This window comes from Apostichopus japonicus, chromosome 11, assembly GCF_037975245.1.
Source record: "Apostichopus japonicus isolate 1M-3 chromosome 11, ASM3797524v1, whole genome shotgun sequence".
Taxonomy (NCBI): Eukaryota; Metazoa; Echinodermata; class Holothuroidea; order Aspidochirotida; family Stichopodidae; genus Apostichopus; species Apostichopus japonicus.
Window position 1 is genome coordinate 15,573,956 of NC_092571.1, and position 25,873 is coordinate 15,599,828.

At 37.3% G+C, this 25,873-nt stretch overlaps 1 protein-coding gene across 3 annotated transcripts in view; it reads left to right on the top strand.

Moving 5' to 3' along the window:
* The window catches only part of LOC139976050 (tyrosine-protein phosphatase non-receptor type 11-like), a 63,136-nt gene extending 46,711 nt beyond the window's left edge, over positions 1 to 16,425 (top strand). Inside the window, exons 11-16 of one of the 3 annotated variants that reach the window (XR_011795983.1) lie at positions 397 to 551; positions 1,237 to 1,304; positions 2,466 to 2,617; positions 3,137 to 3,313; positions 4,151 to 4,252; positions 9,703 to 16,425. Coding sequence is in view for 2 of the 3 variants with exons in the window: in XM_071984451.1 (XP_071840552.1) it covers positions 397 to 551; positions 1,237 to 1,304; positions 2,466 to 2,617; positions 3,137 to 3,313; positions 9,703 to 9,798 (648 nt within the window). In the remaining variant the exon portion in view is untranslated. Of the gene's footprint in view, positions 1 to 396; positions 552 to 1,236; positions 1,305 to 2,465; positions 2,618 to 3,136; positions 3,314 to 4,150; positions 4,253 to 4,869; positions 4,916 to 9,702 lie in introns of all 3 variants that reach the window. The other 2 variants (XM_071984452.1, XM_071984451.1) reach the window with 2 other exon arrangements.
* The last annotated feature ends 9,448 nt before the right edge of the window (positions 16,426 to 25,873 follow it).

Below are 25,873 nucleotides of genomic sequence, written 5' to 3' on the forward strand. Positions count from 1 at the left end.
TAACGTGACTGTATTCGTCTACCCACCAGATTCGTGGGCAATTAACTAATTAATTTTATTGGTAGCTTAAGACATGAAATTAGGACTCTTACATGGAATAATAACTTTTACATGATTTTCTAAGTTTTGCTTGAAATGGTAAGTTTTACATTATTTTCTAAGTTTTGCTTGAATTGGTAACTCTTACATGAAGTATAATTGAGCATCACAATAGCTAGGCAGTTAAGTTACATCATTATAGTCACATGACTGTATTCGTCTACCCACTCAGATCCGTGTTCGTATACACTTGTGCTTCTCTCCTCATCTGTCAAACTTTGGAAACCATCTCCTGATTTTGTTTATCCTCTTGTAAATATATTTGAATACTTTGTACGTTTAATCAAACTCCTGTAGCCCGAAGAAGCAAGAGAAGTGTTCCACTACCACTTCAACAGCTGGCCTGATCACGGCGTGCCACGAGAGCCCAGCAGGGTCTTAGAGTTCCTTCATGATGTGGACCAGAGACAGGAGTCCATACCGGGGGCAGGACCGATCGTTGTGCACTGCAGGTATGTCAACTTTGGTCAAGTCTAGAAATGGGGTTATCATGGGATGTAAACCCAAACGTTGTTAACCTGGAGAAGCATTGCTATCTGATATGATTCATATTATAGCCCACTTTAAAGCTCCAGAAACCTACGTTATAGATGGTTATACTTGGTCAAGTCTAAAAGCGAATATTTTGATGGGGTACACATGTGTTGTAGCCCACTCTGTATGTAAAGAAGGGTCTGCCGTACTAGGTGCAGAAGCTATCATTTTTATATTGATTAATTTTGTTTAAGTCTGAGTGTGCACAATCTAAAGCAAATCACAATGGGATGATGTGTAAAAATGTCAAAGTCCACTATCGCTGACCAATCCATACATGGGCTCTGCCCGTCATGGGCACCTTGCGGGTACGTCGATCAAGTCAACATAGCTCACTGTGAAGTTTATGCCTTCTTCAAATGTTGCCCATACTGCAATTATTGTATTCCATTTCTTGTTTTGAAAAGCCATTTTCATGCAAAGAAGAACTTTTAATATCACATGAATAATTACTTACAGACTGGTTGTCAGTTTGTTCATTTGTTGTAATGAAGTATATCATCAAATAGTGACAATTTCTGATTTTTTTTTTTTTTTCAATTTTTTTACTTCTCCTTTACGGCCAATATGTCATATTTTTTGGTAAATTCATTCTAATTTCAGTGCAGGCATTGGTCGCACAGGTACCTTTATCGTGATTGATGTCATCCTCAACTTAATCAAGCACCACGGTAAGTCAATTAAATCACTCCATCGTATATAAAAAAAAAGAAGGTTGTGAAATGTTGCAACGAAATATGCTAGAAATCAAATACTGGTCACAGATGTTTATGTAACAATTTGAATATTTTTCCGCTACTCTGGAAGTATTTTCTTTCTCTGAGTCTACGATTTAAAACTCCTCAATGTCTCCGACCATTTGGAAGGTCAGAAAATCCAGACATGTACTCCACTTCCATGCTTGCCTGTCTTCTCACAACATCTGCACTGTTACTCTACCGTGTCTAAGAGTGCTTGGTTACCGTGGCAAAGTTGTATCTAGTCTTAAATTATCATAAAATTGCAGATGCTTAGCTGGTTAATCATTACTGTAAGTTTTTTGCATTTTTTAACCAGCACTGCCAAAGTGTAGAGTTTTTAGCAGGAGATCCCTCTTGTTTTCATGCTAATATGACTTTGAAGGAGGAAAATGTTGCCTCTTTTAAACCCTACCTACCCCTCTCCCCCCCCCCCCCCAAAAAAAAAGACAACTTGCATTGAATCAAATTATAAGTACAAATCAATTATCAAATCATAACACCTTCCTTCCCAATTTTTATCTGGATTTAATCTGAATAACAAAATAAAAATGAATGGATTTAATCTGATGAGATTAGAGATGTTTGTTTACTCGGCTTGAACATTAGGCAATGCGGCTTCTGACGGGGAATCCCCAGCAGATTGTTATTTGGGGTCACCTGATTTTTATGTTTTTTTATTTCTTTTCCTTTTCGTTGATTGACACTGTGGGTGCAGTATGTAGCATTATATTTCATGTCTTGAGAGCTTGGTGGCCAATTGGCTAAGGCGTCGGACTCATGATCCAAGGATTGCTGGTTCGATTCCTGCCTAGTTCATTACGTTGTGTCCTTGGGCAAGATACTTTATCTCACTTGCCTCTCTCCACCCAGGGTAAAATGGGTACCTGTGAGGTTACTTGTCATTGGGTGCAGTATATAACTGCAGCCAACTAGAGGGATTGTCTCTGGGACAGGTTATCATTGACCAGGGGTAATATAACATCTGTAAAGCGCTTTGAGACCTATGGCTGGTATAAAGCGCTACATAAAAAGCAAATATTATTATAATTATTGTATTGATAAGTCGTCATTCATGTTTTCTTCATCTATAAGGGCTCGATTGTGAGATTGACATCAGCAACACGATACGACTTGTGAGAGGTCAAAGGTCAGGCCTGGTGCAGACAGAAGCACAGTATAAATTTATCTACCACGCTGTCAAGCACTACATTGAAACATTATCTCGTCGACTTTTAGCTGAACAGGTAATGCGACGAAGTAGTACTTTGAGGAGCTTTGTCTTTTTCGTTCCAAACATTTTGTTTGGGCATACATTCAGAAGCACCCTGGGTTTACTCTCAGAACTTCTTCATCTTCCTTCCTCCTTGAAGGTCGGGGTGGGGTGGGGGAGGAGGGAGAGAACCAAGGGTGCCACAAGAGCGTGGGTGCCACACCAGAGATTGAGATATCTTTCTTTAATTTGTAATGAAACATTTTCTTGTTACTTTTTCTTTCACTTAACTACTTGGCTTCAAAACAGGTCCTTTATTAAGTGTGGGTCAGAACGTGTCTGATGTGAAATAACAGTCATCCAGTTACCCTTTCCCTAAATATCCCAAATATCTGTTTCATTGTTTTATTTACAGTTTTTCTAGTCATTCTCCAATTTCATTACTTATTTCCCAGCTGATATCTTTTATGTAACATTTTTCCCTACTACTTTAATTTGCTAATGCTGACTATTTTTCTCATGATTTTCATTTTTTTTTTTGAAACATTTTTAGAGTACCTTGAAAACAGGCAGAGATTACATCAACACGAATAAGGCTCACCAAGAGGTACAACCACACTCCACTGGTGGACCTACTCTACCCCCTGCTATGGCCCCACAATATATCAACAGTAACACATTACCACAACCACCCGCAATTCCCAATGAAGGCGTATACCAAAATATTTTTGTAAGTATAGCATATTCTTTTGTACAAATTAAGAGATACATCAAATATACTAACAGATACGTTGTTCAGTTTAGTGAAAACTGCATTTTTGGTTGTGTGAAAACAGAAAGAGTAAATAATATAACAAAGCAGTTAATGTATAGGCTATTTGATGGTCTTTTTATTAAGTAAAGAAACAGGCAGGCATGGTTTGAAAATTTTCTGTGACAGTTTCATCACCGTTATTGTGAAATCTGAGCGACTATATGTTGACGTTTTGTTGTGGATGAAACGCACATTTACCCATTTTTAGCTTTATCCTTTGATTACAAGGAGATTGTTTTAAACTGCAGTGTCACAGGACACCTTCAAATATGGTGTAACACTTTAAGGAATCAAACTTGGGGCAGTGGAAGGGGAGGGAGAGGATTGGGATTAGGGTGGGTTTCCAGGGAATTGAAGTCTATTGAAAACTGTCGCAATAATTAACGGCGGGGATTTAATGTCATTGTTGAATTCAATAAAAGACATTTGAATGATTTTGTTATTGATTTACCGAGACAGGGAATTGTTGAAATGTTTATTTATATGTCTGTATCAAGATGTATCCTAAATTACTAAATAATTTGGTTAGAGGGGGAGTGAAGGTGGGGGGGGGGGGGAAATTAATTTGGTAAGGAGATTAAAGTTTTTTTTTTTACTCTTATTAATCTTTTCATATACTAACAAACCTGTGGAGGAGGAGGAGGAGAAGTGGGGGGGGGGGGGGGGTGGAGTGTTACTTAATTTTTCCGTAGTAAATGTTCGTAGTCTCTAGAATTCCTCATTAACCTGTCCTAATTATCTTTCATCCTTCAGCATAGTCATCCACCACCTAGGTTGTGACACATATATACATATATATATATATATATGTATATTGATATATATATTTACAGATATATACCACTTACAGGCCTGGTGAGAAATCATCCCACTGAAACTTACTTTCTCTTTTGCACCAGGAAATTGCACCCACACAGCCTTCTAATATTATTCTTTCTTCGCTGAAATGTTCAGGAAATAAAAATCCCATTGTCTCCCATAGCCAAATAATATGCAAAGTTGTTTAACTGCAAATCTAAAAGTGTATAATATATAGGAACTGACTTGAGTTACACATGACTTTAGCAAATTCTGTCATTAACGATAAACTTATATACTGAAAAAAACATATAAATCCAAGAAAAAATATTGATGTATACATAGAATATATACACTAAATTATTCAGTGAACAACTTATTTTCTGTTTTTTCTTTCTTTGTTCATATTTATTCACTAGACAAGGTCCTAATCGTGATATTTAGCTGTTGTACATTAACTGATTTTTCTACATTTTTTTTTATTTACATTATTTTATGAGATTTGTTTGACATTTTCATTTATCACTGACTGTCGTCGTGAGAAAGCTCCCCTCGAGAAATTAAAATTGGTATCGCACCGGGAACGGCAACAATTATTTTCTTTCTGGTTTTTTGTCACTCTCATGTTTTGTTTTTGATTTTTTTATCTTTTTTTTTTATGTTTTATTTAATAGTCGAGAGGGCAGTCCCAACACGATAATTAGCTGCACGTTTTGTCTGGTGAGGAAAGATCATGCAAACTTCATGGTATTATGCACATCTTGGCAGGCCACAATTTTTTTTTTCATTTTCAAATTTGCTTTGTTATGTTTTTGCTATTAGGGTCATGAGAGCATAGATTCTTTTCAAATTTGGTGATGGTATTTTCTCACACACTCACTTTAATTCTAAGATTTTAGTTTCCCATCAGTCAAGATAGTAGGGGATTAAAATTGATGAATAACTAAAGAGCATATGTGATGGCAACATTACCCCAAACTGACCATATTTGTATCCATGGCAACCTCCTTACGTCATGATAGTGGCCATGCAAATTGCACCATCACCATTTCCACAATACTATACACTGTACTGTATTACATTACACACTATGCTATATGTAATGCTATGCTATGCTACACTGTGTATATGCTATGCTGTGCAATAGATACCTCTGTAAAGGTCCATAAAGACTGGTTGAATTTTTCTTTCAAGTACATGCCACCCTTCATGTGGGTAATTTACACATTTGTACGAACACCGTGAATACAACATGACAAGTCTCACAAAACTATGTACTATATCAATAGGCAGCTCACAGACCAACTCTGGGCCTGTGGAAGATTTCATTCCGGCCCTTGAAAATAAACTCGGCCCACAATCGATTGGGTACGCGAAGCCATATTGACTCAGGGTTTGAGGACCCCCTGTCAGTATGTAATCTCGATACTGTGAGTGAGATTTTTATTGTCTTACTCTTAGCTCCAACCAGTGCTTAGTCTGGCACTTATAGAAAATTAATTAATTGAAAACCCCAGCCTATGCACAGTTCTGTATACTAATGTCCAGCACTAGAGAATTCCAAAATGACTACAGTATATGGTAGTAGACTAACCTTATATGATGATGTACAAAAATATATGTTAAATGTTCTAAATTTACATGATGATCAACAGATGTACTTTTCTATACTATACTATACTATACCACACCACACTATACTACATTATACTATACTACATTATACTATACTACACAATACTACACTATACTACATTATACTATACAACACTACACTACACTTCTTAAAGATACCAACGTCTGTGGTTCATCAAGTCTGGTAGATATTTCTATCTTGTATACATATGGTAGTAGACTAACCTTATATGATAATGTACTAAAAGTATATGTTGATGTTCTAAATTTACTTGATGATCAACAGATGTACTATTCTATATACTACACTATACTACACTAGGGTTGTGCGGGATCCCGGTAGTCAAGTGAATCCTGGTATCCCTATCCCGGTATTGACTAATCCCGATCACAGTGCAATGTGTAACTACTACCGGTATTGGGAAAACAACCGGTTATTACATTCGTTTCGGTATCATTCCCGGGAATCCCAGACATAATAAAAAATATCTACGTGTTACTATTTGAAATAAAGAAACGATTTTTTTCTGGTTTCTGTGTTCTTAGTTTGAATAATATCTGATCAACTTACGTACTGGCCTAGACTAGGCTATATATTAACAAATCAACTTTTCACGTAGTAATTTGGACCTAGGCTACAATAAATATCGAACGTTACTTGCGCTCAACATGTTATGGGACCTCAAAGTTATTCTGAAATTTTCGTTATTTATTCTTCCTTCAAACGATGATTGTCAAGGTTCCCATGTACAAAATCTTACCCTTATGCATTTCACCTCATTTTGTTATAATAATTTTAACGATTTTATAAATTTTGAGCCAAAACCGCAGGGAGTATATCCAGTTTAAATCCATCTTCGCACGGGACTGTATATTATTATAGCCTAGGATACGGTACTGGTACACAGCAGTGCAGTACTTGAGATTTTGATGCTGTAATGAAATGGATTCGTTTAGTAATACGGGGGGGTTCCACAATGTCATTTATATTTATCTTTCGCTACTTTTTTAATTTTTAAGAACTTTTGTACGAAAGATTGATATTGCACGTATTCAAAGTATATATCCTGGAGTAAACAACAGCCGATTAACGATAAAAATAAATCTGTACTATTCTTATGTATGTAGTTTGTAATCCCGTATTTACGTAGCCCCTATGTTATATTCTAATTGTCTGAAGTTCCAAACACGTGGTGACTTGTTGATAGTTAAAAACTTTTCATTGTGAACTTTTGAACTTGAAGGGGTTGCCCTATTCCAATATCATGGAATAGTGGGGAAATCCCAATTTATGTTTGTGTACGGATTACAAGTTTAATCCACGTGCGAACGTGTTATTCTAATATCGTACGTCGAGTATGAATGAAGGATGGTGTGGGTTGCTTTTTTCCAAGGTTTGTGCTTTTCTTTTGGAAGTGTATGTTAAAAAACAAAGGCCCTAATATAGCGTGTTATTTTTTTGATTTTTTTTTTATAAACGTGCGTGTAAGAGTATGTACATAGCCTAGGCTATGCATATTGAATGTTCAGAATGTATGACATTGACAGTCTCGTAACTAAGTGCTTTGAACCGTAGATGAAAGTTGAGGAAAATACCGGTTGTAGTTACGATACCGGTATTCATGTTGCAACACTACCGGTTGTGTGAAATCCGACTACCGCACAACGCTATACTACACTATACAACACTATACTACACTTTACTATACTACACTATACTACATTATACTACACTATACAACACTATACTACATATATTACACTATAGTACATTATACTACACGATGCTATACTACATTATACTATTCTATACTTCTAAAAGATACCAACCTCTGCAGTTCATCAAGGCTGGTAGATATTTCTGTCTTGTATATATATGGTAGCCCTCGTTGGATATCGTACTCATTTTGTACACCTGCTGCAGCATCACAATTCTCAATCAGAAATAATCACAATTTTCACAATACTACTTCATAGTAATGTCCAGCACTATGGAACCCCAATATGACAACAGTATATGATAGTGTACTAACCTAACATGATAATGTACTAAAAGTATATATGTCGATGTACTAATCTTTCATGCTGGTGTTCAGCTATACAATGCTATGCTGTACTATGCTATATAACTCTATACTATGCTTCTATAACTGTCAAGCACTGCAGTTCATCAATGCTGGTAGATGTCAGGTATAATCTAGCCCTCATTGGATATCATACACATATATCATTCATTGGATAACTTATCATTCATGTTACAAGTTGTTATAGCTACATGATTCCTAGATAGAAGATTAAATGTATCAATTTTGGTGAGAAGTGGGTGGTTTGGGGTGGGTGAGAGGGTGGGGCATGTGGTTACCAACTGTCCAGGTTTCCAGGGATGCACCGTCTTTTTGCTATCTTGCAAGAGCGTCCGAGTGGATTTACAAGATTTTTTTTAAGATTTTTTAGTGAGAAAATTATTTATAAATGCTGTTCTAGCCTTTCATTGATTGGGATTTGGCCATGAACAGAAATATCCTAGATTGAGCTTATTAACTTTAACGCTTCATTTTGAATTTAATCTGGATGGTTTAAATGATCTCTTTTTTTTGGTACACTACTGGTAATGGCTTGCCCCATCTCTCTCAAATAACATTTCCATAGCCGTGCAGGCCGTCAGAAGGACACACTTAACAAGTACCCCGGAGTCAACAGTTCCCTCGGCTTAAATACCGAGTCCAGCTTTTAAGTGTTCACTGTGTAGCCTACATTGCTTTCTTATTACGGTATTACGGTCAATGCATTTGGTACAATCCTAATTATAGTTTAACTGGCTGTGTGTCGATCTCGTTTATTTGCAAATGGGTCAAAATATTGGCCCAAAGAATGACGTCATGGTTGTGTGGTTATTACCTAAGCAACTGTACCAAAACGATTGTAGAGTCAGGGATCGTTATGTTCATCTTTATAATGGAATGCACAAGTGTGAGGCATTCAAACTGGGTTACATTTTCCAGTCAACTATTATCCATAGCCAGTGTCTCTTTACAAAGAGTAGGAGGAACCCCTCTACCTACTTTTAGAGCCTCCCGTCGTCGGCATTTCAACCCGACGGGGCCCTCTGGGCGCACTCAACCCCGGTTGTCCCTTCCGCCTCTCTCACTCTCTCATTGCTAATGCTTTGGTCTTGCAACAACCATTGCTGTATCATATTTTTGCGTCTGGTGTATTATGGTGGCATTTGGTATATATCATTCATATGGAATCGATTTACAGATGGACCCCACCGATCAGTCGGTCCCCAATAATCTTCAACGGTTTGTAAACTAAAACTACACAAGATTAAATACAAATTGATTGTGTTGTGGATGCAAAGCTTTCTGTGTTCAGTTTGAAATGGGAAAAAATAACGATCTGATTAGAAGTAGCTCTTTTAACATAGATGCATTGTTCAGTACTACCATATGTAAATAGATTGAAGTGTGCAACTTATGTGTGATTCATGCTACTTGCAAATTTTATAGATACATAGCTTAATTTAAGAAGCACTTTTTCTCATTTTCAGCTTTCACCAGTTCAATTTACAAAACTGATATTGCACTCGAGGCAATTAAGAACCCCTCCCTAGATTTACTCAAGCAAATTAAATGAGTGATTCGATCTGGTTCAAAGAGTTTGCCACTCGATTTCGACATTTTCTCATCTCTCTAAAATTTTTTTACTACTGTGATATATTATCGTTTTGTAAATTATTGGAAACGAAGCTAAACTTCTGCCGAAATCGATATTTCGTTAACCCAATCAGCTACTTGAATGCGATTCCTCAACTAAAAAACAATCATTTCTGGAGTTTTTCACTTTTTCTATTTCTCTTGTTCCCGCTGCAGAGTCACTGCATGTCCAAGCAACGGCACTTGCACCAAACACCTCCTCCATCCATCAAGAAGAAGGCCCCGCCTCTCCCACACCACAAAGGAAAATGAGGCACCCGAGGGTTCGCGTCTTCCCCTTAAATTCAAAACGATACATCCCCCTCTCTCTCCATCCTCCCAAAAAAACGCTGTCAATGCTACAAGGACATGTTTGTGTAAATCTCCTCACAGGCAGTGAGCGGGATTTTTCCAGAGCCGTTAATACTCGAATGACATCCGAGTGTATCGTTTTGTAAGCTGTGATGTCATCAAGATCTACGTCAGGAAACCCTCTGTAAAGAGTAAAGGCTATGTTAAGCTTGTCAATGTCTTTGGTACACAAAAAAGATTCAAGTACCCTCAAAAATTAAATTTTTTTGGCACAGCAGAGATAAAAGACAACCATTTTATTTTATTTTATTCCCATTTTGTAACAGATATAAGATAAAATCTTGAGCATTGATTTTGTATATTCGTTTCTTCTTTTTTTCATAGAGTTATGATTATTTTTGAAGAGTGAATTTTTATTTTTGTGTGAATATATAAGTCTGTCCATGACACACTGCTTCAGCTGTAGACACTGAGGGGAGGGGGAAGGGGGTTGGGAGGGGGAACACAAGATTGTGTCTCTAGATTCTTCAAAATTGTTTTTATTTTGGTGTATTCTACACCTCAAATGCAGAAATATAGAAGCAGCATATGATAGAAATCCATGCTCAAACCTGCCTTATGTTATTGTCATTATATATTTTTGCTTTTTAATTTTACATAGAAAATCTTTATTTTATTTATTCACGGAAGCTTGAATTGAGCCTTTGTTAGGGGAAACAGGTTTAATCAAGTATTGTAGCAGAAGAAAAATTGAAAAAAACCTAGTTTCCTAAGATATTGTGAAAATTTATCTATTTACATTAGACATTGAACTCCACCTGCAAATTAAACATTGTAAAAGACCCAAATTTCCTTGAAAATTGTTTGATTTTGAGCTGTTACAATGGGTGATGGCCATGACAGGATTAGCTGTCATAAAGATTTATCGATTGCTTTGTTCTTTCAAGCAAACATAAGTCCTTTTAATATTGGAAGACAGACAAAATCAAAATGTTGAAAGTGAGTTTATAAAACAGCGAAAGGCAACCCAAACACAGGCATCAGTTTACCTGCAGGATTGAATTGGGTACTCTGCTCCATGGAGAGCTGTGCAGTCCCAGCCACATCTCTTCAATCGACATAAGGCACTCCCAGCCACATCATTAAGCAGCCTGCGCAGGGTTGGATTTTGTACTCTACTACATGGAGAAATGTCTAGTCCTAATCATATCCCTTATGCCTGCATGCAGCAGCCTGCAGGGTAGGCTTTTGTACTCTACTACATTGAGAAATGTCTAGTCCTAATCATATCCACTACACCTGCATGAGGCAACCTGCAGGGTTGGCTTTCGTACTCTGCTGCGTGGAGAATTGTCCAGTCCCAATCATATCCCTTACACCTGCATGAGGCAGCCTGCAGGGTTGACTTTCGTACTCTGCTGCGTGGAGAATTGTCCAGTCCCAATTATATTCCTTACACCTGCATGAGGCAGCCTGCAGGATTGGCTTTCGTACTCTGCTACGTGGTGAATTGTCCAGTCCCAATCCTATCCCTTACACCTGCATGAGGCAGCCTGCAGGGTTGGCTTTTGTACTCTGCTACGTGGAGTTTTAACCAGTCCCAATCATATCCCTTACACCTGCATGAGACAGCCTGCAGGGTTGGCTTTTGTACTCTGCTGCGTGGAGTTTTAACCAGTCCCAATCATATCCCTTTCACCTGCATGAGACAGCCTGCAGGGTTGGCTTTTGTACTCTGCTACGTGGAGTTTTAACCAGTCCCAATCATATCCCTTACACCTGCATGAGACAGCCTGCAGGGTTGGCTTTTGTACTCTGCTGCGTGGAGTTTTAACCAGTCCCAATCATATCCCTTTCACCTGCATGAGACAGCCTGCAGGGTTGGCTTTTGTACTCTGCTGCGTGGAGAATTGTCAAGTCCCAATCTTATTCCTTACACCTGCATCAGGCAGCCTGCAGGGTTGGCATTTGTACTCTGCTGCGTGGAAAATTGTCCAGTCCCAATCATATCCCTTACACCTGCATGAGGCAACCTGCAGGGTTGGCTTTTGTACTCTGCTGCATGGAGAATTGTCCTCCCCCAGTTATAGCCCTTACACCTGCATGAGGCAGCCTGCAAGATTGATTTTTGCAGGCTGCTATGTGAAGGTTCTTCCATTCCAAGTTCATCATCATTTACAGGTGTACATACATGATGTGAAATCTGATCAAAGCCTATCAATAAATCATCTATGTGATCCCCCTGCAAAAATGTAGCCAAAAGTAAGTTGTGGTTCACAGGTGGTATTTAAATATTTCAGGTTAGTAGGTAGAAACTTTCCACTTTTCTTTCCCAAATATCAACTCGGCCATAAAACTGAATATTGGCTAGACAATGAAAGAAAAAAGAAACCTTGGAAAGAAAGAAGACTAATTTGTTTTGCACCAAAGATTTGAAATTTCTTCAGTCTTTTTGAGCTAGAAATGTTGGATGATACCGTATAACCAGTTTTCAGGGGCAAAATCATGGAAATGTTTCTAAACATTTTGGTCTATGGATCTTGAACTCATGCAAAGCACACTGGTACAGTAGGGACAGTTTTGAGTTTAAACTGATAGCATTTTTCCATGGTGATGTTATTCGGAAACTTGGTGGATGATATGTACTTAACTTATCTAAATAAGTATTTATTTACCCAAAAAAAATCAAAATTCTGACAACTAATTGTTTCACATATATGTGGAAATGTTTGGTGTACATAATCATAAATGTAATGTCGTGCGGTTGTGTTTCTGTAGAATAATAGTGTCTGGTACAACTTGTCCTTTAAGTCTACCTTTAAGTCTATACGTCTGTCTGTATGTAAGTATCTGTGTGTCTGTCTGTCTAATCTTTGTTACTGACTGAACATTACAAAGATGGAAGACTATTTTATGTCAAAAATAATGACATATTGTGTTGAAATTAAAATGGAATTTCAAAACTACCCAATTTCTCCTTGAAGACAATTGAATGGAATTTTCTTTGTTTTCTCTCTAAAGCAGGTAATTTTAAAGAAAACTTACTACAACTCATCTCAAACTTTAAGGAGAAACAAACCCAACCATCGTCTTAATTTTATACGACAGATCTCTTGTGAGTAACAACCCCCTCAAACAGGTCATGTGTCACGTCAAGAGCTACGATATGTTAGATTCTGCGATTGCTCGTCACATCGTCATCACTGAAAATGTCGATTTTAATGAAAGAATCGAGAAAAACACAGAAACATGAAGTACAAGATGATGTCATAGTTAGACTTGATCAAAGTCTTTGCATCTGAAGAAACATGAAAAACTGTTATATCTCCTAAATGAATAAGATGTTTCTTACCTGTTCTGGGAAGTTGTTCATGACATTTTAATCATATTCTATAATATAATTCAATACTAAAGATATATATAAATAATATATATATAATAATATATAAATAATGTGTATATATATATATATATATATATATATATATGTTAGTTATCCTGAACTTTTATATTCAAAGTTGATCGAGGCTTGGTATATTTTCCATCTAAAGAAACCTATCATAACCATACTTATTCTAAATATGCATTGAAATATAACAACCTTCAATATTAAAAATGAACACAACTAATTTGGGTTATTCAGTATAATTGCAATAGGAATCCGGAGCAAAGATGTAAGCCTTTTGAAGGTTAATTTTTTTTTTTTTAATCTTTTTCATAATGCTAGTATAAATCTTGTCAGTTTATGACATCTTATAGAGAATCAAATTGCCAATTGCAAATCAATTTGAGAGAATTATGCGAATATGCAATTGTTCAAAAGACAGTTTATAATAAACAATTGATAATTTGTTTTCCAATTTATTCCTTGTTCATCTGTGAAGCCTGAAACAAAAGAATATCTAGATCACCATTTTCAGTGGACAAAAAGTGTTTTGTTATCCTCGACTTTTCATTTCATTTGAGAAAGTTTAAAGGTTTCGGCAAATTTTCTTTTTTTTTATATCTATGCGAGTATAAAGCCTGTCAGTTTTTGACATCTTATTGAAAATCAATCAATTTGCCAATCGAAAATCAATTTGAGAGAATTCTGCTGTTTGCAATTCTTCAAGAGACAGTTGATATTAACCAATTGATAACTCGTTTTCCAATTTATTAGTTGCTCATCTGTAAAACCTGAAACAAAGGATTATCCAGTTCACCATTTTCTGTGGACAAAAAGTGTTTCACAATCCTCGATTTTTCATTTCTGCATAACAGTAGGTATTTTATGCTTTCGTAAGCAATTTTGCACTCGTAGACATATATAATATAATAATTATTAGGCATAACAACTAGTTGCATAGTTTTGAATTTCAATATTGATCATCTCCACGACAATGTCTTAAAGACTATTAAGTGGATGTCTTAGCTGGTCTATTCTTTCTTTATTGCCTCAAAATCTAGCCTATTGGGTGATTATTTTTTAAGATTTGCAGCAAACGAAAAAAAAAATGAAAATGGAGAGACGAAAACAAAATTGATGCACTAGTTTCACTGAATGGTAGCTACATCTTGCTATCATGTTAACAAATAAGAGTTAAACATATTGACAAATTATTTTTTATTTCAACCAAGAAAATCCCAAATATCAGGGTCTAGGGAAAAAAATCAGTATTGTTTTGTTTGAGATGTCTTAGGCTTGCCTTTAAGGAAATAATATTACAGAGGCTGATACTTAATAATTGATTTACATCTACAATTCCCATTTAACTGGGGGGGGGGGTGGGGGGTTGGCTTAGAACATCAGAGTTAAAGTCAAAACAGCAATTGCTTTCCTTTTTACATCCACAAAATCCCTTGCTATGAATCCTATTGTTCCTTATATGTAGACCAAAAAATATCCCTTGCTTTAAACACTTTTGTTGATGTCATTGGTTTATACCTCCCCCTCCACCTCTCTCTCTCACAATCTCCCTCACTACAAACTCATGTTCAACCTTCAAACTTAAGTTTATTATTACTTATTCTAAGAGGGTTTTGTTTTTCCTGCATTCAGATGCATTTCACTTGTACCTCATTCATTTCTCCAACAACTGTCCCCTCTCCCCTCCCCCCCCCATACCCACAGGTCCCTATGCTGACTACAAATACCCTGTCAAGATATCTCACTTCACCCTTTGTGAAGGTTAAACAGACAAGAGTGGTTAATAATCTTTCTTTCTTCAGTTTCATCAGAGTTTTAGGATAGTAGATGTAAGAAGGTGACTTGCTATTCTTCTTCTTTAAAACATAAAAAAAAAAAAATTAGGGTAAATTTCAATAATTGTAAATAATGAGGAAAAATTCAACTCTGGTTGAGAGAAAATCACTGAATTCGTGATGAAACTAAATCAATGAGATCTTTGGCAAATTTTGTCTGTAAGTTGTTTGGTCTAAAAGTTGCACTGTACTGCATTATGAATACACAGATTTGTTTCTGATATTATGGGGGAGCAGAGGGGGGGGGTTGTTGTTTTCAGATGATATATATTTTTAATGTGAATATGCACTATGTAAGAATGAGTAAAACTTATTCCAAAGTATATATATTAACATTTAAGGGATCCTCATGTAAACAAATAAATGTTATGTTTTTCTGTTCTTTGTTGTTGATGTTGTCCTGTATGTTGTCCACCCACCCCCCCCCCCTGCCCCCAACTCACCCTGCCAACAAGCCAGAATAACACATTCTCTTTGGATGTGTGTGAAAATTACTAAAATTGAATCATTTGTTATAAATTTTCCAAAATATTTCATTATAATTGGACATAAATTTCTTACTTTTAAGCATATGTACTTAGAACCATTGTTTTATCATTTTGCTAAAAAAAGAAAAAAAAGAAGAAGAAGTAAAAAAACAGTATGAGGGATTGATAGCTCTCAACTCTCCAAGATTCAATCAGGTCATGTTGAATCTTTACACATGGTAGAAATTCTTATGTTGTCAATATAGTAAGATCATTTGGTATATTTCAATAATTTGCCTTTTTTGCTTCAGGAGTGGGTCGGACAGGGGAGGGGGGGTGGGGGTGGGGGCAGTACAAGGTTGTTGTTGTTATTTACAGATATGAAACTATTAAACATAAGTAAATACTTTTATCTTGTTTTACATTCTTCCAAGTAACCTTCATTTTAAAATGGTTAATGATTTTTTTTTTTTTTCGTTTATAGATGGTGCTCATTTCACACAAAAAAACAAATTATACTTAATTATATTTTGAGCAAATTTTCGATGCTTATTGCTAGAATTATTTTGACCATTGTTGCATCTTTACTTGGATCTGTCTGTAGACGTTACATCGTTTGTATAGGGGAGGGGGTGGGAGGGGTTACGGTCAAAGGCATGCATATCTAGTCAGAGACGATAGCTCAGCTAGCTGTTATTATCCTGTTATGCGTTATTTTAAAACAGCTTTATTTGCTTTCATGTCGGTCAATGTTCGATAGCCCGTGAAATGACCCATTATCTTCGACAGCCCATTACCACAGCCTACATGTTCTTAGCTTTAAATATGTCAGTTTTATCACAAGTAATGATGAAGAATAAATCAAACATTTTGAAAATTTTTCCTTTTTTTAGCATTTATTAATGGTGTATTTTGTCATCAAGTTTTCTGTATGTAATAAACCTCTAGATGAAGTAAGATTGCTAAAACTGCCAACCCCTCCCCCTTCCGCACCTCCCCCCCCCCCACCCCAAATGAATTCAGCATGATTTTTCATTTTGAAACTTGTCAGTTGCATAATAATTTTCGAAACTAGACCTTAACTTGAAATTATTAGCGGATACATCTGAAACTGGCCGATGACAAATTTACAGTTTCTACAGAAATGAACACTTTAAATATTGTTAAGGGAGACTCGTAAAATAGTCTGATCCAGTGACCGAGGAGATTAACTCACCCAACACATATTTGTTCTAAATCAGCTTTATTCATACAGGGTCTTTAAATGGAGTGACACGTCATGAAGTACAGCGTGATTAAGAGTAGACCGATGGAAAGTATTTTAGTCGACTGATTTAAAAGGAAACAAGATGCTACCCTTAAATAAAATATGTATAATAATTAACCGTAAAAGCAAAATGTTTATTGAATTTTCTCTCAGAACATTCATGTATAGTTAGAGCACACACCCCCCCCCTCCCTCCCCTTCCCGTTTGCCAACTGGTTGGAGTCTTCAAAGGTTATCAGTATTGTAAGTAAAGTAATACTTTTATGAAGAAAGTTTTCATTTAAAATAGTCAGAATCATTGCCACATGCAGTCACCCGCTGTAGCTAAAAAGAAAACAGAGAGAACCAGAGGCTTAATATATAACATATATTCCATCTGTCTATACATACACATCATTGATTTAATATATAGTGTTTTAATCTAAGTTAGCTTAGTATATCGACTATTGTCATAAACATGTGTTTCTTCGTCATAATTACAATATTAAAAATTTCATATTTTATGTCTATGAAGTACCTTGAGATTTAATGATCATTTTCACTTTGAGGTTAGCATCTGCAGATAAACAGATTCAACCATTTTATGCCGATATCATGATTTATCACAAAATGAGCTGTAGCCTTTCATCGTAAATCTCCGTCTCCATGGTAACCTGCATGTTGTACAGAATAAAGTACATTGATTGTTTTGTCTTCCGAAGAGAGAAATAAAGTAAAAACAGGAAGATGCATCTGGTAACTCTCTGTATATATCATTTAACTGCTTCTATGGAAACAAAACATGGCGCTTCCACAGTCAAGTTTGATGTACACATAGATACCATGTTAACAGTGGCGTTACCAGCATGAGGAGAAAGTGCAACAGTTATATATGTCATGATAATAATATTTGCCTATTATATAGCGCTTTATACCAGCGATAGGTCTCAAATCGCTTTACAGACGTTATATTACCCCTGGTCAATGATAACCTGTCCCAGAGACAATCCCTCCAATTGGCTGCAGTTATATACTGCGCCCAATGACAAGTTACCTCACAGGTACCCATTTATCCCCTGGGTGGAGAGAGGCAAGTGAGATAAAGCATCTTGCCCAAGGACATAACGTAAATGAACTAGGCAGGAATCGAACCAGCAATCCTTGGATCACGAGTCCGAAGCCTTAGCCAATTGGCAACCACGTTCTCAATGTCAACGTTCTCACGCTCTCATGTCATGTTATCCTTATTATCATATCTTGGCACACCTCGAGTGTATATACCGAAATAAAAGGGATACAATTGCACCCATGACACAGTTCTTCCCTTTCCTCATCAGCCATTCCCGTTCCCGTCCCCTCCCCCTCCCCATTCCCACTACTCTCCCCTCATAGGACCCACAGAAAGTCTGATTACGCCACAGGTATCATAATCAACTTATATATACGTGCTAGATGATGAGCGTCTTTCTTTACACCTTGATCATTCTATGGGAAGCCAATTGCCGCGACTAAATTTTAACAAGAAATACCCAATATTACAAACATAAACACCTGTATGAGAACTTTCTCTGTGGACCCTGTTTTCTGTGACCACAGTAAATACGAACACCTTTATTATCACAGGCAAAAATTTAAGGGTATTTAAGGAAAGGCAATGCCGCATTGCCATGAACAAAAGGACCCGTGTCTTACACATTATATAGTTACCTTCACAAGCAAGATCATTTCACGAGCTAGTGGAGATATGTATACCGGTGGTACCTTATTGTCACAGCCAGGCAACAATTGAATGATGGTATATCCGAAAGGACATGTTATATCATGAACAAAAGGATGCATTTCCTTCACATATATCCTTCAAAAACAAAAACATTTTTTGGATGGAAATTACTGGGGGAGGGGGGAGGGGGGAGGGAGGAGGGAGAAGGGGAAAATTGGATGCACTGCAAATGAAGTCGATCTGATATCTTATGAAAATTCAGCATGCACTTTAATGCTTAATTGTATAGAAATATCCTAAGGAAAGTGCATTTCTATGAACAAGATAACACACTTTCTTCGTATATATCCTTCACAAACCAGAACAGTTCTTATGGATATCTCCTAGGGTGGGCGTGGGTAACTGGCTGTCACAGCTAAACCTCTTTATAAGTGTTTAGTAAATGCTTGAGAGAGAAACCCTTTTTATCACAGTTATGCAACTAATTGAAGGCAAAATAACCGAAAGCAAAATGCATTTTCATGAACAAGGGATGTATTTTCTTCGCATATATCCTTCACAAACTAGAATATCTCTGTGGAGCGATGATGTGGATATTGGGGTGTACCATGTTAGAACTAATGAATATGCATGAACAAAGTGTCAGTTTGTACAGGTTTTCCTTTCTGTCCGTTAAAATCGTTAATTAGCCATCTTAACAGTTGATACCACTCAGTAGAAATGGTTGTTAATACACGTTCATATCTCAGTCATGTGCCTAAAGAACGCTAGATTCGAGCTGTAGTGATACAAATGTTTGTATTCAGCCAATCACTGATCGGAATGGACATTCGAATGAATATTCATATTAAATATCATTGTTTAAGCCCGAAACCGTGATATGAATAATTCTTGAAGTAATAGAATCATTTCTTTGGAGGTTCCCAATTATCTCGGAAGTGACAGATTGATTTCCAATTTTTTTATTCTGTGTTGGACAGAAGTTTAAAGAAGAGGAAAAGCCACGTTTTCTGGCGACCAGTTTCAAGCAAGATGTTGCTTTCTCATCTGCTGTTCCTATCACTTATGTGTGTGACTGTTAACGGACTCGGAGAAGGTAAGCACACAGTCAATTTCATCGTCTTCTCTAAGGAGCATTGTGATAGTGTTAAAAATACTCCTGATTGAAATCCCCCCCCCCCCCCCCACGGCTCCCACAATTAAACACACACAACACTTCCCCTCTGCTGCCCCTTTTCATCAATATTTAAAAGTATGCAAATACTGCCTATCTTTAATTGTTACACTTAGCATGTAGTGTAATCACCCTGGATTGGCCTACCAGTTCACCGGCTTGTAGGTGTCGGAGCGCCGCTGCTTCCCTCTGCTAGCGACCATATCCTCTTTGTCGAATGAAAGGTTCTAGTTTCGAATTTGGCGTCAAATGTGCCGATTGTAAGTGATAGAAAAAGATAGATATAGTCTATATGGTTGGTATATTTACAACCACCCCCATCCTCCCAACCCCTCCCCGCCGACCTCTCCCTTTCATCGAGAAGATCAACAAATGAACTTCCAGATTTATGAAGCTGCTGATACCAGCATGTCCTATTTCCTAATTGTTTCTTCTTATTATGTTAAGCGATTTCATGTTTCATTAATTTACAATATCATTTAATATGCTGATAAGCCAAATATGATGGATATATTTTACATTACATTTGTCAAACTCTAGCCTGGTACTGTATTCTACCTTTTAAAAAAAACGTCACTGGAAACATATATTTTGTTATATCGCACACAAGGTAACTTGATAAAATTAGGTACAAAGTCAAAGGGTTTATAAGTGAACTTGTCAACAAACAAGCAATCCTTTTAGTTAATATTGACATTCGATGACATGTTACTTACAAAGGCATAACATCTCATGCTCAGGAAATCCATGAACCTTACAGTTCAGGAGTGTGCGACAAGCTGTTTGACCTCATTGACCTCATCATCTTTGACCTTTTACAATAATCAATAATAATATGAATCTGGAAATTGAGTGATATTTCATACGTATAAATGTATGACAGTGTCCCCCAATTTGACGAATAATGACTAAAATAATCTGATCGAAACAGCATTTTGGCTCAAAATAATGATCTTTGACCATATGACGTCATCACTCACGAAGGCACAGCAGCATAATCCCTGGCATCGGCTACAAAATAAGAAGTCCATCGGGGTTTAGCTGTTTGGGTTTGACATTAACCTCTGAAAGTTTGTCTTATGACGTCATAGGCCCTACATTGCGTATGCGGTTTATACCATGCCCAAACATACACCCACCAAGTTTCAAATCCAGTTTCTAAACAAATTATAATAGCTTTTCTTTCTCCTTGAGTTTCAAACAAAAAGGTAAATGCAGTTTTAATATTTCATGGTTTCTCAAAGACGGACTAAAATGTAGAATTTGGCAACGTTTTACAGTCTATAGCGTATCAGTAGAGTGCACTTGATTTAAATGGTCCACCCCCGCACCCCAGACTGATTTTGGCAAGGAACTAGTGTGGAAGTTCCAGAGGCGAATGAAGGATTTTATCAAGGAGGGGAGCTGCCCTGGGTTAAATGTTCTAAGCTGACTCCTAAATAGTGGGATCATCTCCCAGAATTTCTTAAACATCACATGGTGAATTCTGGGGTATATTTAGACTATAATATAGGTCCTTATAAGTAGCTGCAAATGTAAGATTGTGCAGACTCAAAGATTCCCATGGCTGATGAAGATAGTGACCTAAGTTTTATAGGAGGGTCATGAAGTATTTCATAAAGGATATGGGCTGTTGTGGGTTCATTGAAGCCGACTCCCGTCTATGCTTGGGGGGTGGGGGGGGGGGGAGTCGAGGTCGACAGAAAACATAGAAGCCAAGCGGTACATTCTGTGGCATATTCATAGACTATAGTTTATGTCTAAGTTTGAAGCTCAAAATGGCAGGTTGTGCTAATTAATGATAAATCCAAATTCCCCCGATTGAGTTAGGTAGAGACCTGAACCTTTAAGGGGGGGGGGGGCTAAAATCAAGGATGTTATCAAAGAGAGGGTACTGCTCTGTGGTCATTGAAACCATCCCCGATATAGAGGGTGTGTGGTCTCCCCAGACACAAAATAGAGGTGCAATTTAAGTCATATTTAGACTATAAATTAGGTCAGAACGTAAGATTGTGCTAATAAATACTTTCTGTAAGGTTCAAAACAAAAGGGATGGGGCAATACTAGTAAATGTGTTGCAATTCTTCCCGGCTGATTGGAAACAGTTGATGATCGGAGGTGCCCCCCCCTCCCCCCCTCCCCCCCCAACTTGCTCTCGCCACTGTAGCGTATACCGATCATCTGTTCCGTTCAGTTTGAATAAAAGGGTATGAACGACACGTACATATTGCATTGGGCGACAAATCACTTTATACTGATAGTAGTATATGTACCAGTGCTGATCGTGTATAATTATAATTATAATAGTGATAATAAATGAAGTTATATGGAAACTTCGTATGAAGGATACCTTAACAGTTTATATACAGTATATTCTAAGAGTAGGTCCTCTGCTAGGGTGAGCAATGTATTTGGCACATCTTCTCTTCCTGGTATGGCACTATCGTGCGCTCTCTCAGTGTTAAGGGCAGGATTTCGTTTGAATTTTGTTGGGTCGAGAGAAAACTGTAAGAACTGTTATGAGCAGTATTTAAAGGAATAATCTTCATCTTCACCGGCCTAGTTAACACTACTAATTAATCTAGAGTGAGCGACAGGACAGCGAGGTACAATATCTACCTATAGTAATATGAAATATAATTTGTCTTTTCTGTATATTTATAAGCGTGTCATTATCTATCACCATCCTGAAAAGAAACAAATGCGTTAGTCTGTTGTATAAATGGCGCAATAAATGTTGAAATCTGGCGCAGGCCAGTTCAGTCAGTCCCGAGCGGTACGAAAAGTTCGTTTATTTTCTTGTAGAATATGCACGGGGTTTCATGACGTCACTCCTCGTTAATATTGAATTAGGTCAAGCGTATCATTTTCTAAGGTCAATTTCTCAGTCAGTTGGCCAATTTATATGTCTGGTAATAGTTGAATTTGATGAAGGAAATGTGTTTAATCCAATCGTTATTGACAAACACACAAAGGAAGTGAAAGGGAATTTCGGCCGTATATTTGCCGAACGTAAATTAACCACTTCCCAACTGTTTAGAAAAATTGTTTTTTTGGCATGAATGTCATCACTTCCAATTTTGAAAACTTGTATATTCGATGAAAAAAAACTCCTTTACCACAAATTAATATCAATTTCTCTTCAAATCATCCTGTAACGAAGTCAAGTTAACGGCAAATATATACGCACACGAATATGGCGAATAAAGGTTACGAGTAAAGTGGTGACTGTCCCGTTCCGCGTTGGTACGTTTTGAGCGAAATGCTATAACTAAGCGTGATAAAACTAATGGAATGGAATTGCTTACATCATGGAACTCCATGCTTTTATCGAATGATAAGAGGAACTATTCATGGCCGTGAAATGACTTTTCTGTGTTGATAGTAGCATAAGGACGGCTTGAGATCATGAAATACTCACTGGCAATACATCGATTCGGTACATCCTCACATAACAATACATACGAGCAATTTCATATCGTAATAATCGCTACTTTTAGTACTACTCGCTGAAATCAGACACACAACACCGGTGTGCATTTATTACCAGCAGTAATTTTATTTCGAGACTCTCATGAAGATGGACCCATGCTGGTGCTCTTCCAAGTTCAAAGCCCTGCCACTGCAAAGAGTACCAGCCCTGCCAGAGCCCCTTCCAATTCACCCTCCTGAAATTATACATGGGGTTGCTATAGTAATGAGCCTATGGAGCCTTGATGGTATCGAGACAGGGGCCTTTTTACTGGGTACATTTTCAAGCATAACTAGTTTTGTGGAAACATGCAGGTTATACAACAGGTAATTAAATATGACACATGAAGGGGCATTTTGGCTTAACAATGGCCAGACAAAGCTCTATTTCACCCACTGAATAGACAGTGGTTGCCACTCTGACACCACGATGAGGTCAGCTTTGAGGGACTTTTGGTCAGATAACTTTCTTTTTTAAGAATGACAACACCTTTTTTTTTTTGGGGGGGGGGGGTCTTTATTTCTCGTTCATATTACATAAAACTTTGAGACGTAAAACTGTTAGAAAATAGGAAATAGGACCAAAATACCCCAGTCAAATTGTGGTATCATTGTACCACATTTTACCATCATGGTATCGTGGTATTTTGCCCTGGTTAGTGTGAGGTAATTTTTGCCTAGGCTACACTTTTATCTTCGGAGTTTGCGCACCTTGTGTTGAAAGGGCTGTAGTAATAAAATGACTAGTATGAAGTATGAGGTGTGTACACTATATAGTTTGACATGGGCATTTCCCACGAACTAGAGCAATTTACATCGTTACATGCAGTGTCGTAGGAAGGTACTTTTGAGTGGGGGGGGCTGAAGACTGATGGCCGGCCTGAGGGAGGGGTCTAAGGAATTTGGAATTTTTTGCATGTCCAGGTGGCCTCAGATGCAATTTGGTGCAATATAGCACACTTCAACACCCACTCCATTTTGTAAACTTAATTTTGTATTTTCACCTGGCCTTAGATGCAATTTGGTGCTCCAAATAAGATTTTTTTTTTCTCATTTGGAAATGAAAAAGGGGTTTTCTGACTTGCGAAGCGGGGGGGGGGGCGGAATGATACTTCCGCCCCTCCACATTTTTCACTGGGGGCTGGCGCCCCCCAGCCCCCCCGGTTCCTACGCCCTTGATTACATGTACACGCTGAGCCAATACAAAGTCCTAACATCTGTGTTACATAACGCAGTGTTTTGCCGTAAGTTAGTACGTTGATTATTGACAAGACTAGTGCATTTCCAGTCGTAAATTTGTTATCAATGAAAAGAGCATAGTCTAATCTAGACCATTTTACCACAAATGTGCATTTTTCTTCTGTAACGAAGTCAAGTTCACGGCAAATGTAACGGCACTTTTTGGAGCCATGAAAAAAAAGGGGCTAAATTCAACAGAGATTCATCAGAAAGTACGACAAAATTAGAAATGTTTACTGTTTTATTGCGAAAAATAAATATTTTGAAATTCAACTTACCGCGTCATGGTGGCTACCGACGCCTTTTTTTTTGCATTATTCAAAGAATTAAACCAGAGGGGTAGGTCTCAAGCAGTTTCGCGAAATTTCATACGTCTGAGCAATTTTGGGGGCCGGGGCTTCAAGTAAAAACTTCTCTCTGAGCTCATTAACTCGCTCGTTGGGGACTGACTGTGTTGGTTTCCAACCACTGACCAACAAGATGACCTTCGACCTACCATATGTTCATATACATGTGTATCGGGCCTAGCCTATATGTGGGAGCTAGAAACGGTTACTGTTGCTAATTATTGAAAACTAATTGCCAACTGTCTGAATGAACGTCTGAATGAAATGTCTGAAAATGACAAAATCAAACAACTTTCATTGACTTCTTCAAGGGGTATAGCTGAATAAGTGGCTAACCTGAAGTGAATCTAGTAAGAAGTGGAACGAGATTATGAAAAAAAGCATAAAAACAGAGATGTTACAAATAATCAATTCTTGTCTCTTTCCAACACATCTTTGAAATTATGCAACAGCTACTTTCAAGGTATGTTTAGTTACTTTTGAAATGCAGTAAAAAAAAATGAAAATTTCATTTATGTAGAGTCGACTGGCGCTTGAGACAATTTAGTGACGTCATAATCACCATAGACAGGGACATGATGGTATTGCATCTCTGCATTACTGTTTCCTTTCAAATTTCTTTAATACAACTACTTTAATTGATTCAATCCTAATACTCTAAATGACAGCTCCCTGCTAAAAGTAAACACTTCTAAATATCTGAGAATAACTAAGAGGGTCAGAACTTGCATGGGAAAAAAAACCAATATATTAAAATTGATAAATTATTTGCACGATTTTTTCTCTAATTGCATGCAAGATGACCATTAAAACCCATATCATTCTCACCCCATCTTACGTTTCATCCCTTACTCCTCTCGTCTCCGCTCCCCACCCCTCCGTCATCTTCACCCAAACCCTAATGCCAGCCAACCCAACTTCCAATCCCCGCCTCCACCACGGTCCTCCAAGCTCTCGTTTTGTATATGTATAACATGTGTGACTAAGAGGAGGCGTTTATCCTAAGGCCTATACAGCACGTTCCATATCTACCATCCATTTTCTTCTTTATCTCCTCCAACTATTAGATAATAAGGGATGAAAATGCGAATCCTAACTTATGAGATGAAAGTGCATGTAATTCTAATATCA